Source organism: Arachis hypogaea, chromosome 14 (assembly GCF_003086295.3).
Source record: "Arachis hypogaea cultivar Tifrunner chromosome 14, arahy.Tifrunner.gnm2.J5K5, whole genome shotgun sequence".
Classification (NCBI taxonomy): Eukaryota; Viridiplantae; Streptophyta; class Magnoliopsida; order Fabales; family Fabaceae; genus Arachis; species Arachis hypogaea.
The window spans coordinates 39922815-39941071 of record NC_092049.1 but is presented as its reverse complement, the minus strand read 5'-3'; the positions used below and the strand labels follow the sequence as shown (position 1 = coordinate 39941071).

The 18257-nt window shown below is 34.9% G+C and overlaps 3 protein-coding genes across 3 annotated transcripts; 2 read left to right on the top strand and 1 right to left on the bottom strand.

The window, feature by feature from the left end:
- Nucleotides 1–8969: 8969 nt before the first annotated feature.
- LOC112742009 (serine carboxypeptidase-like 50) lies at nucleotides 8970–10592 on the bottom strand. The gene has a single exon (XM_025791221.3). It carries the CDS (start codon nucleotides 10374–10376, stop codon nucleotides 9057–9059), a length of 1320 nt encoding a protein of 439 aa, XP_025647006.1. The 5' UTR covers nucleotides 10377–10592; the 3' UTR covers nucleotides 8970–9056.
- A 4302-nt stretch (nucleotides 10593–14894) lies between these two features.
- Nucleotides 14895–15804, top strand: LOC112742548 (zinc finger BED domain-containing protein RICESLEEPER 2-like). The gene is made up of 2 exons (XM_025791787.1): nucleotides 14895–15183; nucleotides 15263–15804. Exons 1-2 carry the CDS (start codon nucleotides 14895–14897, stop codon nucleotides 15802–15804), a joined length of 831 nt encoding a protein of 276 aa, XP_025647572.1.
- Nucleotides 15805–15849: 45 nt separating this feature from the next.
- On the top strand, nucleotides 15850–16773 carry LOC140178580 (zinc finger BED domain-containing protein RICESLEEPER 2-like). The gene is made up of 2 exons (XM_072215773.1): nucleotides 15850–16409; nucleotides 16728–16773. The coding sequence occupies exons 1-2, from the start codon at nucleotides 15850–15852 to the stop codon at nucleotides 16771–16773; spliced, it is 606 nt and encodes a 201-aa protein (XP_072071874.1).
- Nucleotides 16774–18257: the final 1484 nt, after the last annotated feature.

Below are 18257 nucleotides of genomic sequence, written 5' to 3'. Positions count from 1 at the left end.
ACAATGAAGATAAACATGAAAGAGACATGGAAATATAAATTTGCATTAAAAGAGAACCAAATCCAACAAGAGTGCATCAACATAAAAATAGGCAACAAAATAAAGGGAATAACTAGTAAAACTAAGGAAGCAAGGATGTAGAAACAAGAAATTGCAAAGAAAACAAGATGAGAACAACAAATTAAACCTAGATCTAAGATGCAATTGACCTAAGAACCCTAATTTTTGAGAGAAGAGGGGGGCTTCTCTCTCTAGAAAACTAAACTACATGATGCTATCCTACAACTAAGTGCTCCCCCCTTTGCCCAAGCTTGAATTCTGCATGAAATAGCCTCAGGAATGAGTTGGATTTGGGCCTGGGATGCTTAGAAATCTCCCCCAGCATTTTCACTTTAATGAGGTCACGTGCGAGCTGTGACGTGTACGCATGGATCACGCGTACGCGTCGCTTGGCGTTTTACTTCTCACTCGTACGCGTCATATCACGTGTAAGCGTCGCCTGGCGACCTCATCTCCACGCATGCGCATTTGTCACGCGTGCGCGTCGATGAATGCACTCCAAATCCTTGTTTTCCCATGAATTCTCTACTTTGCATGATTTTCTCTTCACTTCTTCCATCCGATACTTGCCTTATGAACCTGAAATCACTCAACATACACATCAAGGCATCGAATGGAATTAAAGTGAATTAAAATCACCAATTTAAGGGCCTAAAAAGCATGTTTTTACACTTAAGTACAAATTAAAGGAGAATTACAAAACTATGCTATTTCATTGAAGAAATGTGAGAAAAGGTGATAAAATCCCCTAAATTAAGCACAAGATAAACCACAAAATTGGGGTTTATCAGTGACCTTGGCTTATGGTATCCTAAATTTAATGAGTTTAGTGTAGTTGGGTATTGTGATACAGATTATGCGGGAGATCGTGTGGACTTGGGAACTCCTTAAATATGTGGTCAAGCAAAAAGCAAGCCACTGTTGCCTTATCCATGGCTGAAGCTGAATATATATCTGTATCTGCTTGTTGCTCACAATTAATTTGGCTTAAAACTCAACTTGAAGATTACAAACTGAAAAATTAATAATATTTCCTTATTTTGTGATAATATGAGTGCTATAAATATTTCAAAAAATCCTGTGTTGCACTCTAGAACTAAGCACATTGAAGTAAGATATCATTTCATTAGAGAACAGTTGCAAAAGAGAACTATTGATATTCAATTTGTAAAATTTGAAGAGTAATTGGCTGATATTTTCACTAAACCTCTGTGTGAAGTTAGATTTTGCAAGCTAAGAACAGAATTGGGAATGATTGATTTTAATTTTGTTGATTAAATGATGATTTGGTGCTCTCTATGTTATTTTGTCTCGTAGGTAGCAGGGAGACAAAACTGGGCAAGTGGTGAAATCTTCAAAGGAAGGCTTGTACAAAGCCCAGAAAATTTTGGATTGAAAAATAGAGAAATGGGCTGAAGCTTGCACTAACTACCTTTTGGGCTAATGTAAGACAAATCTTGTTCATATGATATGAGCTCATTATTATAAATCATAAATTTTTATTATTTAAATTTCTTTTGATTTTAAAAATTTTCATAAGCAGTCTCTTCATTCCATTCCTAGTCATGTCAGTTATATCCTTTCACCATTCCTCATGACTAGTCTTTTCAGTTACCATGTTTTAAAATTTAAATAAATTTGTTTTGAAAATCGTTTCATTAATTGCGTTTGTTTTTTAAAAGAGAAAGAGTCTACTATGCATTAGTGGCGGTTATTTACTCCTAATCTCTCTCCACCACTTCTCCTCTTCGTCACTTTCTATCTTTCCTTCTTCCATTATTCCTTCAAAATGAGAAAGAAGATAGCCACTAGAAGAAGCACCGGAGCATACTTTTCTTCCAAAAATCTTTCTCTCCCCAAGCAACCACAGTCACACACTCACATACATATACATTTCCATTCTTCTTCTTATCGTTCATCCCATTCATCAGAATCCATGGCAAGAAAGGTCATTCATCAAAAGAGTTCTTTGGCTCGTAAGGAGACCACCTCTTCCCATAATAAAAGAGCAAAGGGTAAGGAACCCATGCATGATGAGGAAGCCCCACCGTCACCTCCACCTCGCCAATCAACTCCTCACCCCACTGGCCGTTCTGTTCCTAGTCAACGTCCTTCTCGTGGTCCAAAGTGCTCTGTTCTTCAAGATACAAGAGAGTCCCCTAACCTTGAGTCTTTAGACTTCAAACAGAAATATGGTAAATCTCATTCTCACTTTGACCACTACCATTTTTTATCATGTGTGGCCTATGAGTTTCACACTCAAGTTCTTACAAACCACAATCTCTGTGCATCTTTTGTTGTTGATCTTGAAGTCTTATTTGACAAAGGAATCGATTTTAAAACAAACTTTCATGATTTAAAATAGTCTCCTATTTTCAAAATTTGAAAACTAGTTTATCCGAACTTGGTATGTGAATTTAATGAAAATGTGATTTTTCATGAAGGAGAGCTTCATTCGTTTGTTAAAAACACTCAATTTGTTTTGAGTTCTGAAACCATAAGTGCTACCCTGGGGTATGAGGACTCAGGGGTAAGGGCATATATGTCTGGCAAGTGGGATAATCATGTTGGCATTTTCCATCAAGATGCCCTAGCTCAAGTTTGTGAAAACTTTTCTTCTATGGATGGTAATACTCCCACACACAAAGCCCTAGGACCTGTTAGGGCTCTACTACACCATATCATCACTCACATTATCATGCCATAGAGCGGATCATACCAGAGAGTAACTGTCTGCGATACTCTCGTACTCTATGCTGTTTTAAACTCCATTCCCATATATTTTGCTTACCTTATGATATGTCATATATGGGATTGTGTGAAAAGTGATAAAAAGAGTACCTTGCCATATGGAATATTTTTAACTTGCTTGTTTGAGTATTTCAATATTAATTTGAGTAATGAGCCTGTTGAGAATAGAGTGTCCACAATCAAAGGTGGTGGTGTACCGGAACATGCTAAAGGTAAAAAGGTAAAAGGCTCTAAGGCTCTGATGAGCGGATAATTTATACGCTTTTGGGCATTATTTTTAGTATGTTTTTAGTATATTTTAGTTAGTTTTTATTATATTTTTATTAGTTTTTATTTAAAAATCACATTTCTGGACTTTACTATGAGTTTGTGTGTTTTTCTGTGATTTCAGGTATTTTCTGGCTGAAATTGAGGGACCTGAGCAAAAATCTGATTCAGAGGCTGAAAAAGGACTGCAGATGCTGTTGGATTCTGACCTCCCTGCACTCGAAGTGGATTTTCTAGAGCTACAGAAGCCCAATTGACGCGCTCTCAATTGTGTTGGAAAGTAGATATCCTGGGCTTTCCAGAAATATATAATAGTTTATACTTTGCCCAAGATTTGATGGCCCAAACTGGCGTTCCAAGTCAGCATAGAAAAGCTGACGTTAACTCCAAGAAAAGCCTCTACACGTGAAAGCTTCAATGCTCAGTCCAAGCACACACCAAGTGGGCCCGAAAGAAGATTTCTGCATTAATTACTTATTTATGTAAACCCTAGGCTACTAGTATTATAAATAGGACCTTTTGCTATTGTATTTTCATCTTACTTTTAATCTTTGGACGTTTAGTCCTTAGACCTTTGAGGCTGGCCATTCGGCCATGCTTAGACTATTTTCACTTATGTATTTTCAACGGTGAAGTTTCTACACACCATAGATTAAGGTGTGGAGCTCTGCTGTTCCTCATGAATTAATACAAAGTACTATTGTTTTTCTATTCAATTCACGCCTGCTTCTTCTCTAAGATATTCATTCGTTCTTCAACTTGATGAATGTGATGATCCGTGACACTCATCATCATTCTCACCTATGAATATGTGCCTGACAACCACCTCTGTTCTACTAGCAATGGCTTGAATGCGTATCTCTTGGGTTTCTAATCTAAGATTGGAACCTTCGTGGTATAGGCTAGAATTATTGACGGTCATTCTTGAGATCCGGAAAGTCTAAACCTTGTCTGTGGTATTCCGAGTAGGATCTGGGAAGGGATGACTGTGACTAGCTTCAAACTCGCGATTGTTGGGCATGTGACAGACGCAAAAAGATCAATGGATCCTATTCCCACATGATCGAGAACCGACAGATGATTAGCCGTGCGGTGACAGCGCATTTGGAATATTTTCACTGAGAGGACGGGAAGTAGCCATTGACAACGGTGATGCCCAACATAAAGCTTGCCATGGAAGGGAGTATGAATGGTTGGAAGAAGGCAATAGGAAAGCAGAGGTTCAGAAGGAACAACGTATCTTCATACGGTTATCTGAAATTCCTACCAATGAATTACATAAGTATCTCTATCTTTATTCTATTTTATAATTATCAATTCTCCATAACCATTTGAATCTGCCTGACTGAGGTTTACAAGATGACCATAGCTTGCTTCAAGCCGACAATCTCCGTGGGATCGACCCTTACTCACGTAAGGTATTACTTGGACGACCCAGTGCACTTGCTGGTTAGTTGTGCGGAATTGTGACAAAGTGTGATTCACGTTTGAGAGCTCCAAGTCTTTGGCGCCATTGTTGATGATCACAATTTTGTGCACCAGGCTCCAGCCTTGTCTGAAAGTTAGGATGAAAGTCTTCCATCTCCCTCTGTTGCTGGAACATCTGATTCCTACAAATATCTCTTCTCTGGAATGATTAAAGATGTTCTCTTGGAGTTTGCTACCATGTTCAAGCAAATGGTAAAACCCAGCAAAGAAGCTAGAAAGCTTGCATTGCAAAATGAAAAGGCTTGGCTAAAATCTCATGAAAGGGTAAACTTGCTCTTAAAGCATTTGGATTCCGTTAATGAGGACATGGCTCCCTCCGAGAAAGAAGATAATGTTTTGGAATCTGATGAAGAGACCTCTGATGCCTAGTTTGCTCCCTGCTGCTGTGGTTGACTATTCCTTATTTTGCTCTCTCTGAATTTGAAACTATGGACTTTTTTTTTGTCTTGAACTTTGATTTATGTTGGATGACTGTAACTAACTTAACTTTGGTACTATTTCTTTGTTATGCATGAATTATCATTTTGGACTGCATTGCTTGATCTATTTTACTTGCAGGTGTCCCTCCTTGATGACAAAAGGGGGAGAAAAGGGACTGAATTTAAACAGTTTTTTGTTTTACTATTGATGCTCTGTTTTTGTTATTGGTGCTCTGTTTTTTTACTGCCCTGTTATTGGCTCTTATTGATGCTCTAATTTGGCTCTATTTTGAGCTCTCTGTTTTAATGGATTGATTTCAGTTTTGAGCTTTGATTGTTTTGACAAAAGTATTTTTTGCTCAAATGTATATGGGCAGTTTGGCTTATGGAGCATCATTAACCCCTGTTCTTAAATAATTCTGTGTGCTTTGACTTGTGGAAAAATGGCTTTGTATTAAAAAGCTCCAATTTTTGAAATTTTAATCATCCTTTAGGAATTTTTTAGAGCTTGTATATAGGCATTGTTTCTATGAATATGTGTGTTAATCAGGTTAATCAAGCACATATTGATGGGGAGCTTATTGAACATAAGAAAAAAGGGAGAAATCTGCGAATCTTCAAAGGGAAGTACTCTATCCTAATATTTTCAATTAAGTTTTAATAATGTTTGTCATTAAGGGGGAGACTGTTGGGTTTGAAAAACTTATATTAGTTTAATATGATGAATAAACATTATTAAAAAGTGTTTAATAAATTGTTTTCAATTGTTTGTTTGATGAATTTAGTGAGTGTGCAAGAAAAGCAACTTAATTTTCATAGTGGCCTAAGTTCAACAAGCCCAACTTGATCATTAAATAAATTCAGCCCTGTGCAAAAATTATTTCACAACAAGTGGCTGAACCTTGAGACTAAGGAAGAATAGACAAGTCCAAATCACAAGCCCATGAACCAAAATGGATGATTCAGAAAAAGAAACCCAAGGTTCTCAAAGCATTCTTCGGTTACTCCATCCCTTGGTAATTGGAACTTAGAATTCAATTTAATTTAATTTCATTCAAAGCTTTTATCGAAAGTTTCTCTCTTCTCCCTCCTCTCTCTTGCTTCAGTCACATCACGTGTTCATCCAAGAAAAAAAAAGAAGAAAATGGAAGGTTCAGAGATCAGATTTTGAAGATAAATCAAAGCAAGAAAGAAGGCTTCAGTCAAGAAGTAAATCTATCTTGGTGAAACACAACAAAAAAATTTTTTTCCTCCTTTGTGCTACACCGAGGATCAAAGAAGAAATCTTCAAGGTCTCAAGCATGGAAGAGGTAACAATGGAGAACGTGAAGCCTATATGGTTCAGAGGCACATCGACGGTCAAAATCAAAACTTGGGGCCAAAGACAAGCTCAATGGTCAAGATTGAAGAAGTTTGAAGAAAAAGGATGAGAGAGAAGAGGTGAGCATGCATGCAACAGCCTCGGTCCTCTCTCTCCTCTGTTGTAGCCGCTGCTACTCTGATATTTGAGAAGAAGTTATTGTGAGGGTTGAACTTGTTTCAACCTTGGAAGTTTCACCCTTCTATATTAAGGGTGAATGGCCAAGGGTTGAAGGCAAGGAGAGTAAGTGAAAAGCATAGAGTTCACTCTCATAGCTACCCAAGCTGTTAGAGTTCTTCTCCTTCATGTAGTTTATTTTGTATTTTCTTTTTCTCAGTTTGGATCTGTCTGAGTCTCATTGTAAAAGGCAAACATGGCGAGGTTTGTAAGAAAAAGCCAATGAGAGGTAAACGGCAGTGAGTTAAAACAGTGAGAAAAAGTCATAAGATGTCTCAGAGGTTCTTTGTACATCTTTCTGTTTTATGTCATGATCCTGTGGAGATTCCCTTACAAGTTGGGTTAGCACTTTGCAGTTGAAAGCTAGATTAAGGTCTAGTCAAATTCAAGTTGGGGTTAGAATCTGGATTTGTCCCAGATAGGATTGGGTAGATCCTAGGGAAGGAATTGGTGTTTGTAATTTGTTAAAGATAGTGAAATTCCGTCACTATTGTGATGGAGACTGGATGTAGGCTACATTGCACCTTGTAGCTGAACCAGGATACATATGGGTGTTATTTTTTCTTCCCTTCTACTTTTTTGTTTCTGTTACTAAGGAGACAAAAATGAAAATGTCTCTCAGTTGACCACGAGAGAAAAGTGAAAATATCTCCTAAGTTCTCTTGAGAAAGAAAAAGCAATATTCAGCAGAAGAAGTAGCTAAGATTCAACTCCCCCTTTTCTTAGGCACTGATAACCATCACACCATATTAGAATCTAAAATACTCCGAAACTTTGAACAAAATAAATTCATCAAAATAATAAAATCAGATTCAAAACTTGTACATTACATTCAAATTCAAACCATCAACTATTAACAATAATTTTCACAAACAAAAATAAAATTATTCAACTACAGAATCATAAACAACTAACAAACTACATTACCTAGATTCAAACTAACCTTACCACTTGATTCGATTTAAAACAATAATACAATTCGGCTTGGTTCAATTGAAAGTCTAAACCTAAAAACACACCGCAAGATTACCAAAATACACCAATTTTTAAATAGAAATACACCAAAATAAGAATGAGACAGATTCATCACAATAATAATTCAGATTCAGAACTCCTGCCTTTCATTCAATTCAAACCAGCAATTTTCAAAGAGAAAAACAACTTTATTCACCTACAGAATCATAAACTACTAACGAACTACAGTAACTAGAATCGAACCAGACTTCAGCTACTTAGTTCAATTCAAAACAATAATCCACTTTACTTTGGTTCAATTGACAGTCTGAACTTGAATCATTCATTATCTTCGATAACGACATACCTGTTCAAACTTGATTTCACAGCTTGATTTCAAAAACTTTGATTCAAATCTTCAAATTAGATAAAAGAGCATTAAACTTGAACGAAAAGAACATAAAGAAGGAAGAGAAACGCAAAGAATGCAGAGATGAAACAGAATGTAAAGACGCAGAAAATGCTGAAAAAATTCAAGAAAAAAAACAAAATCCACATGAAAAAGGCAGTTATATACATTTGCGTGTTAAGTTAAAAGTTTGTTATAAGTAATAGCGCGTGAAGGGTGAATTAAGTGAAAGCTACTCGATTAGTTAAATAACTTGAATATATATATATTAATTAATTATGCGCGTTTGTATGTGGGGCCAAGGAGAGAATGCGAGAAAAGAAGAAAATAAAATATTCAATGTGGGATCTACATATTTATTTTATTATTAATAATATAATATTATTATATTCATTTAGATTTCACTTTAATTAAATATTTATAAAGATACAATAATTCACATATATTCTTTTAATAATTATAATATTTTTTTCACGCAAAGGCGCCTTCCAAGATATTAAGTCCCATATTAAATCGTGGTAAGAAGCCGAGTTTTTACTTTTTATACTTGGTCTAGGTAAAGTCCTCAAATGGTGTATTTTTTTTTAAATAAGGCGCTCTGTAATGTGCCACAAAGATTCCTTTTTTTAAATAAAAATTAAAAAAAAAATAAAATTAAACTAAATGACAAATATAATAAAATAAAATCAATTATCTGACACGTTTTCGTAGAAAATTTAAATTATGTTGAGAAAAATTAGTGACAGAGCCAAGATGCTAATAAAATTTATTTTTAATAAATAGTTAGTTAATAATATTTAAAAATATAGAATAAAAATATTGTTGGATTATCATAAATAAAATAAAATCAATTATTAAAAATATTAAAATAATAATAAATAATGTTCATTTTTGAACATTTTTTATAGTAATAATATTTTTTTTTTTTACCAAAAATAAGAGATTCGAACTCGCAACTTCTTAATTGAGTATGGAGAGATTATATCATTTGAGTTATAACTTGCCTTCGTAGTAATAATACTTGAATACACAAAAGAAGTCTAAAATACTGCGGGATATAATTAATTTAAAGGTCAACAAATTATTTTTAAGGGGTAACTTGAATTATTCATTTATCTATTTATAATTTTTCCTTTTCAATACAACAACAATTTTTAGGTACATGTTTTTGTTACACATTTTGATACAAACCCCTTTGCAAGACCCAATCTTGTATCATTGTCTGAGCATTAACAGGCTGGTCAGCAGGCATAAGATGGCCACCACCCAAGACAACAACATTGGTGAGTGACTTCCATTGTTGGACATAGCCAGCAAGCTCTCCATTCACCCTCCATATCTTCCTCTCTGCATTCACATACTCCTCAATCCCTTCCCATTTCATAGTATTCACCCATGCCGCAGTTTGAACCGGACCAGCGACCAAATCAAGTTGACCTTGGTACAACAACACCCTAATAGTGTTGCTCTTCAACAACTCCTCCACCATAAACTTCACACTCTTCATTATATCTCCTAGCAATGCTTCCCCAACATTACTGCTGCTCGATTTAAACACTTGAGGTTCATTCACGCCCAATGCCTTCTTCACTTCAGCTATATTCAAGAATTGAGTAACCCAATCTTGATAGTGATAAGGATGATCTTTCCTTGTGTAATCATACAAAGTAGCCAGCCCTGACATGTTTTGCAACTTCCCCTGGAGTCTTCGCCATGCAATCGTTGCTTCACTCCAATGCTGAATCTGTGCCAACCTAACTACTTCCAGTTGATCCTTCTCCAACTCACTCTTTTGCCTCTCATTGATTAGACCCTCATAATAAGCATTAGCCGGATGCGTGCGTGATTGGGTCACTGCCTCAATTATTCCATTCCCAATAGCCACACCAACAAGATTCACTCTTTTAGAAGCATGCAACTGTGCATTTCTTTTCAATATGTAATTTCCAGTTGTAGACGCATACTTTCCTCCATAACTTTGGCCAACAATATAAATAGGGCGGTGTTTGTAAACAGGATCAAGTTGAAGAAACCTTGTAAGAGCAACATAAAGGTGTTTGGCAATACCTTCTTGATTCGTTGGGATCTCTTGCGGTGATGAGGCTATACTGAATCCAGTGCCAATGGGGTTATCAAGAAAGAGAACGCCAAAGAACTTGTTCCAAGCACCAGGGTTGGGTTCAAAGGTGATGGATTCTGTGATACGCCATGGTCCAACTGCATAGAGGCTGCCAATCATCGAGGAGCTTCCAGGGCCACCTTGGAGCCAAATGAGAAGCGGGGTTTTGGAGAGAGGCAAGGTCGAGTTCTGAGCTTCATAGAAAGTGTAGAAGAAGGCGGAAGAAGAGGTTTTGCTGACAGAAAGGTAACCTGATTTTGTGGGGTGAGCTTCTTTTGGAAACAGTGTGTTTGATTTGGAAGAATTCGAAGAAGCTGATGCATGGGTTTGAATGCATAAGCAAAAGAAGATAATGAAGAAAAGAGTATTCATGATGATGACAAAGTAAATTGGAACGTGGATTGAAGGTGATTGCTTGATTCCAACCTCGTAATATTTTGGGAGTATATATAAGCCCGGATTCGTTTGATTATTCGATAAAATATCAAGGGTACTTTTATGGTGGTACGGGATCGGGTGGCTAAGAGTGACTGAAATTTGAATGACCAATGATGTGATGACAGGTGGCAAGGCAAATCTCTGGATGCAGTAGCAGTGGATTAAGCTTAAGTGTGGTAAAGTTTGGAGAGTTTACTGCGTGGGCAATTTTGGAATTTTCCAGACCAAAAAATCGTTTCTGCAACGTGCATCATTAGCTGCGTGGACAAAACGGGATGAAATGAAAGTTGTTAGGTTTGGAAAAAAAATTGGTGAAATGAATGAAGCTGTTTTTTGACTATAAAGGATAAACTAAGATAGGGGAAAAAAAAAGTATAAACTAAGATCGAGAGTGTAAACAAAAAAATTGGAGAGAACGAGAATTGATAGGGGAAAAAATGGCTTTTATTAGGTTGCATACGAATCGGATCGGATCGAATTTAATATTTATATTTTTTGTGTTTGGATCTCATCCGATCCAATTCGTACATTTGTGAATAGGATTAGATCGGAATTCGAATATATCCCAAAAATAAAAATATTTTTAATTTTAAAAAAATTCACAAAATAAAAAATAGAAACGGAACCCCAAATCCGTAATTTCGCATTAATGTTTAATATTCACTGGCTTGGGCTTAGACCGTTGCATACGGTTTGCAAGTATGAAGCGTCCAACATAATACCCTAAACTCGAGGTCAAGGTTGCAAATAAACTAACTCATACACATAATCATTCATAGTTAACCTCAAGCTAACTCAAACACATCATCGATAATCAATCTCAATTTTTTCTCATTCAATCTCGTCATATCTTTCTTTAATTAGTCACTTTAAAAGCTAACAAACCAAACTTTTAAGATTCTCAAGTTCCATTTAGGATAGACCTAGGGATGTCAATGGGGCAGGGCGGGGGCGGGGATGCCTCCTTGCTCCCCATCCCCGCCCTCAGATTTGCTTACTATTCCCGCCCCATTCCCCGCCGTGGGGGAATATTGCTCCCCATCCCCATTTCCCACGGGGCCCTATTCCCCTCGGGGACCCCATTCCCCATGTACATAATAGTTCTAACTAATTATTAATTTCCATATGAATAGAGCTGCAAGTATCTATCTTATACAAAAACTGCAAGATTTTATACAAAAAGTCTAAATGACACGATGGTGACTTCTTTCGAAATAACGCAATGGGACGCAACGACGAGCCAAAGGACAAAGTAGTAAACGAGGTGGGAGACGCGGCAACAGAGAGGAGAATGGACACGACGGCAAAATTACGAAAAGAAACACCATAAAAAAATTACGACGTGGTAAGCAGGGACGGACCTACATTGATGGAAGAGGGGGCATTTGCCCCACAAGGTTTAAAAGAAACACTAATATATATATATATGTTTTAAAATAAAATATAAATATTTTTTTATGTTTTATGTTAAAAAAAATATTTTGTTAAACTTAACATTTAATAATAATTATATTATTAAATTTGATTTAGCATAAAATAAAAAATTAAATAAATAAATAAACTCAAAAAAAGTGATAATTAATTTTATTATATTAGTTAATTAGCTGATAATTAAATTAAGTTATATTAGCTTAGTCGTCCACTTAAGCAAGTGTTGTGAGTTCGAATTTCGTCTCGTATATATAGTAACTCATTGGCTCTTTTAAATGAAATTCAAATTTTTGATAATTAATCCTTAATTTGTTGGGTATCGTAGGAACAAAAAAATATATCTATACCTAAATTTTATTATATTTTTGCCCCCACAACTAAATTTTTCTGGGTCCGTCACTAGCGATAAGGGTGATGGCACGGTGAGGTGTGACGATGCGGTGAGAAGGGTGACAAGGGGGTGGCTACAGAGAGGTTGGATGAAGTATGGACTGCCTTAGGAATCTCTGAATTGAAGAAGGGTTATGCAAATAAAGATTAGGAGTTTTGGGTTTCTATATATATATATGTGTGTGTGAGAAATGTCTAAAAAAATATATGAGAAATAAACTATTAAGGATAATTCAAGGAATTCATAAATTTCGGGGAATAGCGGGGACGGGGCGGGGATCCCTGCTCAGGTCTCCGCGCCTGCTTCGGTGAAATTTTGTCCCCCATCCCCATCCCCGCGGAAAAAATTCTCCACAATCGGATCCCATTCGGGACAGTCCCCGCAGAGATCCCTACGTCTCGAAAAATTTTGCCATCCCTAGATAGACCTAAAGATACTTAACATTTATTCCATGACTCTTAGAAATCATAATCTTGTCATCATATTCTTTAAATAACTTTTTTTTTTCAACTCTTATGTTTAGCTCTATCAAAACGTCATAATCACACCTCATATTCTCAACCCTTGAATTAATAATTAATTAACTTTTTAAATCTTCAACTAAATAATTAAATCTCTTTCCAAGTTAAATTTAATTACTTGTTTACTCTTTTTGTTGTTATTCAAAATCTAATAACTAAAGCCACAAATTAATTTCATTATTTTAAATTCATTTAAAATCCTCAAAACACAACTCTTTAGTTAGAATTACTCAAATAAAACTCATTTTTCTTTAACCAAGTTATCAAACTAACTTCATTTCTATTTTAAGTTTAAAACTCTCCAAAAAGACTCAAAATCACTCTATCTTTCAATCAAAATCTTAATTGGAACATCATAATTGTTTATTCTTAAAACAATCACTTCCATTGCTTTCAATTCACTAAAGAGCCCCAAAATAAACTTCTTTGATCAAAGTTAATCAAATAGAACTTCAAAACAAAGTCTCTAGTCTTTATGAAAATCAAAGTTGCGAGAACCGGACCGGTCAATAAACCGATAAGATTACTAATTTATTGGTTCGTTGGTTTGACCGGAATTCAATCGAAGTTCAACCGATTTAATTAAATACTAAATAAATTATTAAAAGACCTATATATAATTTCAAATATATAAATTCAACATATAATCTTTTATCAATGGAGCTGAGATGCTTTGAGTTTCATGCTTTCTAAGACCAAAAGAAATAACTTGATAATCAATTACTTATTAATTCCAAGAACTCCTCCAATGACTCCCAATAGTATTGCTGCTAGTACGTCGCCAGCGCTGTATGTAGGGGTGGAAATAGGCCAGGCGGCCTACCAGGGGTCTACAGCCTGGCCTGGCCTGATAGGAAATAGGCCCAGGCTCATGCTATTGAAAAAGTCTAGGCTTTTGAAATAGCCTGTTGGGCCTGTCAGGCCGGCCTGAGACTGCAAATATATATATATATATAGTTTTATTATACTAGTAAAAATGCAATTGGAAGGATTTGAACTTGGGTCTTCTATCATATGAAAATACCTTTATCCACTAAGCTATTTGTCTCTTTAACTATACATGTGTATTTTTATTTTCTTAATATCTTTAATCTTTGATGTTGGAATATCAAAAGTCAATCAAATAAAATAATTCTAAAAATTTTCCCTCCACATTAATAAAGAAATAAACATACACACGGTCATTTTCTCTTCTCTACTTTACATGCTCTTCCACCCGACTACCATCCTCTTTATCTTCTCTTCCTTTCTTCCTTTGACTGTACGTACTTCTTCTTCTTTCTCATGTCATTATTTTTTATTTTATTATTTTTTTATATTTGTTGTTATAATGTTAATTATTTTTCATCAATTATTGTTTTATTCTGTCAAAGATCTTCTTTTAAGTTCGATTTTTTGTTTGTGTTGCGATATTATTTCTACTTTTTCGAACATAAAATTTTATCAATTTTTTCTTCATTAAAAGGTTCTTACTTTATGCCATTGATATTATGAAAGTAAAAAAAATCATAAGATAATATTGTCTGTTAATTTTTGTTTAGGTATTATAATAGGCTTTAGAAATGACTGAATCTGTAACTCCAAGTAATCCATTGGCTAATTCTATTTCTTTAAATAGAGAAGAAATTAATCGGTCAGTACCAACAATGCCAACAACAGATACTGGCATTGCACCATTACAAACACCAACAACTACATCAGCACCAACACAGACAACAACTGTTACAAATCAACCCGTCACTGATGAAAATGGTTGTAATGAAACTGTTGTTACAAAAAAAAGGAAGAAGACTTCACCAATTTGGGACGATTTTGATCAAGTTGAAAGTTCTGAAGGTACAAAAGCTATTTGCAAGTATTGCAAATCTATGTTTTCTTACGCTGGAAAAGGATCTAGTACTTCACATTTATGGATGCATTCTAGTAGTTGCTTACAAAGGAGATTGCATGTTGCTGCACAAAAAAAGCAACCATTGATTCCATTTCAACCTTCCAATTCAAGTGTTAATCCCTTTGTGACACCAGGTGCAAGATATTCTTAAGAAAAGATGAGACAAATAATTGCTGCAGCAATTATGGTTCATGAGCATCCTTTCATCATTGTTGAGGATGAAGTTTGGATGTTCTGAATTTCATAAAATTTCTCGCAAAACTGCTCGAAGTGATTGCTTGGCAATATATGAGGCTGAAAAGAAACAATTGAAGGCTTTGTTACAAGGTGTTAGGAAGATAAGTTTGACAACTGACATGTGGAGATCAAGCCATCAAATTGTTGAATATATGGTTATCACAGGTCACTTTATTGATGCAGGGTGGAATCTTCAAAAAAGGGTTTTGAGTTTTGTTCAGGTACCTGCTCCTAGACGTGGCATTGATGTTGTGGATGCTATTCTCAAGTGTTTGAAGACTTGGGGAATTGAAAACAAAGTCTTCTCAGTATCTGTTGACAATGCTTCCTATAATGATTCATGTCTAAGGGCTCTTAAAGGATACTATTTCAGATAACAACTCATTACCTGTTGGTGGTAGTTTGTTTTATATTAGGTGCTGTGCACACATTCTGAATTTGTTGGTACAAGATGGGCTAGGTAAAATTAAAGGTATTATTCAGAAAGTTTGTGAGAGTGTCAAGTATGTCAATTTTAATGATTCAAGATTTAAAACATTTCTTGAGATTGCTGAAAACAAGCGTTTGAAGGAGAAAAAATTCATCATTGATTGTCCCACAAGATGGAATTCTACTTACAATATGTTATCTGTGGCTTTGAAGTTTAAATTTGTGTTTCCTGTGTATAAGAAAAGAGAACCCCACTACAATTACGAACCATCATCAGAGGATTGGAGAAAAGTTGAGAAGATTTGTAAACTTTTAAAAGTTTTTAATCTTGCTACTCATGTCATTTCTGGTAGTGAGTATCCTACTGCAAACTTGTACCTTCCTGAAGTTTGGAGAGTGAAACAAGTAATTGATGATGCTATTGAAGATAGAGATTCCTTCATGAGAGAAATGGCAACCTAAATGAAAGAAAAGTTTGACAAATATTGAGGAGAATGCAATATGGTAATGTCTCTTGCTTGTATTTTAGATCCTAGGTGCAAATTACATGTTATTACATTCTGTTTTCCTTTAATCTACAAACCTGAGCATGTGGCTGCTGAAAATGTTGACAAAGTGAAGAATAAATTGCAAGAAATGTATGATGAATATGCTGAAAATTGTCATGGTGAGACAATAATAAGTGGAGTTAACACTAATAGTCTAGTTGCTTCTTCTAATGTGGTTAGTTCTGAAATTAGTGGAATTGATGAAATGTTGAATATGGTTCGAGAAAAAGAAACCATTCATCCAACGAAATCTGAATTAGAAGTTTATCTTGATGAGAGTGCTTACATTCCTGAAGGCAATTCTAAGTCTTTTAGTGCTTTGGAGTGGTGGAAAAACAATAGCCTGAAATCCAAGGTTTTACCTAAAATGGCAGCGGACATATTAGCAATTTCTGTCTCAACGGTGGCTTCAGAGTCTTCATTTAGTGCTAGAGGAAGAGTTATTGATGAATACCGTTCTCGACTAAATCAAGAGTCCATTGAAGCTCTCATTTGTGGAGGAGATTGGCTTCGGAACAAGTATGGTTTGAAAAAAAAAAAAACAAAGCTAAAAATCAACTTTCTAATATTTCTCTTTTTGACTAAGTATCTATATTATAGAAAATATTTTCTCTTTTTAAATGTGAAAATATTGATATTGGAATGATGTGAGTAGTTAGAATAATAAAGTTGAATTTTTCATGATATATAAATGAGGTATCATATAATTTATACTAAAATTATGACCACAATTTTATTTTAAACATTCTCTTTTGTACTAATAAAAAAAGTATTTGTTACATTTATATTATTTAAAAATCTAATGATATATGTATGTTTGCTTTTTTTTTTTTCAAGGTGTTGGAACAGGAAGATTAAATCACTTGTAAGCTTGGAGGGTTAATCGATTAATTGTTCAACATTTCCTTTATTGTATTTTGATTTAAGTAGTTATTAGCTTTTATTTGATATTATGTTTAGTTGGTTTGTTACAACTCTTGATAATGATGAAGTCTATTATTTTGAAATGTTACATATTTTAGAAGTAGTCAAGTGGGAATATATTCATATATATTATCTTTTTTTAATCAATAGTAGTTATTTATCGATATTTTGTCTTTATTTTGTATCAATATTATTCATAAATTTATTATTTTATATTTTATAATTTTAAAAATTGAATTATATCTTAAATATAATTATTATTAAAAAAAAAAGCCTATTGACAGGGTTCAGGCCAGGCCAAATTTAACAACAGGCCAGGCTTAGTACTCATTAAAAAGCCTATACCAGGCTATAGGCCAAGCTAAGGCCAATATACTCTATTACAGGCCTGGCCTGTTAAGAGTAAAGCCTGACCTGGCCTGACCTGTTTCTACCCCTAGCTGTATGTTACCTTGGAAGAACCAACATCATACATTATCAGACCACCTTCTCCGAATAAGCTGCATTTACTGGTGGCACAAAGCTGAATTGTAGCTCTTAAAACAATAACAACTACTGCTGTGGTGAAAAATGTCCTCCACAGAAGAGCACTCCTCCACCTAAAGAAAAAGAAAGAAAATGATAAGTTTTCAAGCTATGCTATGTAACATCTTTGTTTGTTACTCTTTTTACACTTTGATGATCAAAGCAACATAAACTCTTGCATCTAATTAACATCTTATAGAGAATGTTAGAAAAATTGGATTGGTAAGTAAGTTTTTCTTTCACTCAATATCAAATTTACAAGCTATAGATAGTATGAGATTAAGAGAGAAAGAATGAATGGTCTAAACAGAAATAGATAGATACCATGAAGCTGCCTCTTTAAGGACAAAAAGGACACCACCTACTGGTGCGCTAAAGGCAGCATCAACACCAGCAGGCGCGCATAAATCATATTCAACATATTAGTCCAAAATCATAATAATAAAAAACAACTCAGAATTATTATAATTAACAAAAATAAAATAAAAAAACAAAAATAGCAACTCACAATGGTTAAAATCAACAAAATAAAAAAAAGAATGCAACAACAACAAAAGTTCTGTCTTGGCAATCAGACTCCAAAATCAACAAAAATAGCAATTCAGAATCTAGAATCATTATAATCAACTCTAGTTTCATAAACATTAGCAACTCAGCAATAACAAAATCTTTGTAGAAAATTTAACAAAATCAAGAAAAAATTAACAAATCAACAACTCAGAATGACAAATCCTAAATTAGCAACTCAATTATTAACAATAGTAAAACCAGCAAACACAGAGGAGACGACGAGGAGGTGGCGACGCCGGTGAACACAGTATTATCAAAATCTAAGTATTATCAAAATCCAAGTCATAGTACTTACCGGCGGCGAGGAGGAAGGGGAGTGACGGCGACGACAGAGGAGACGACGACACC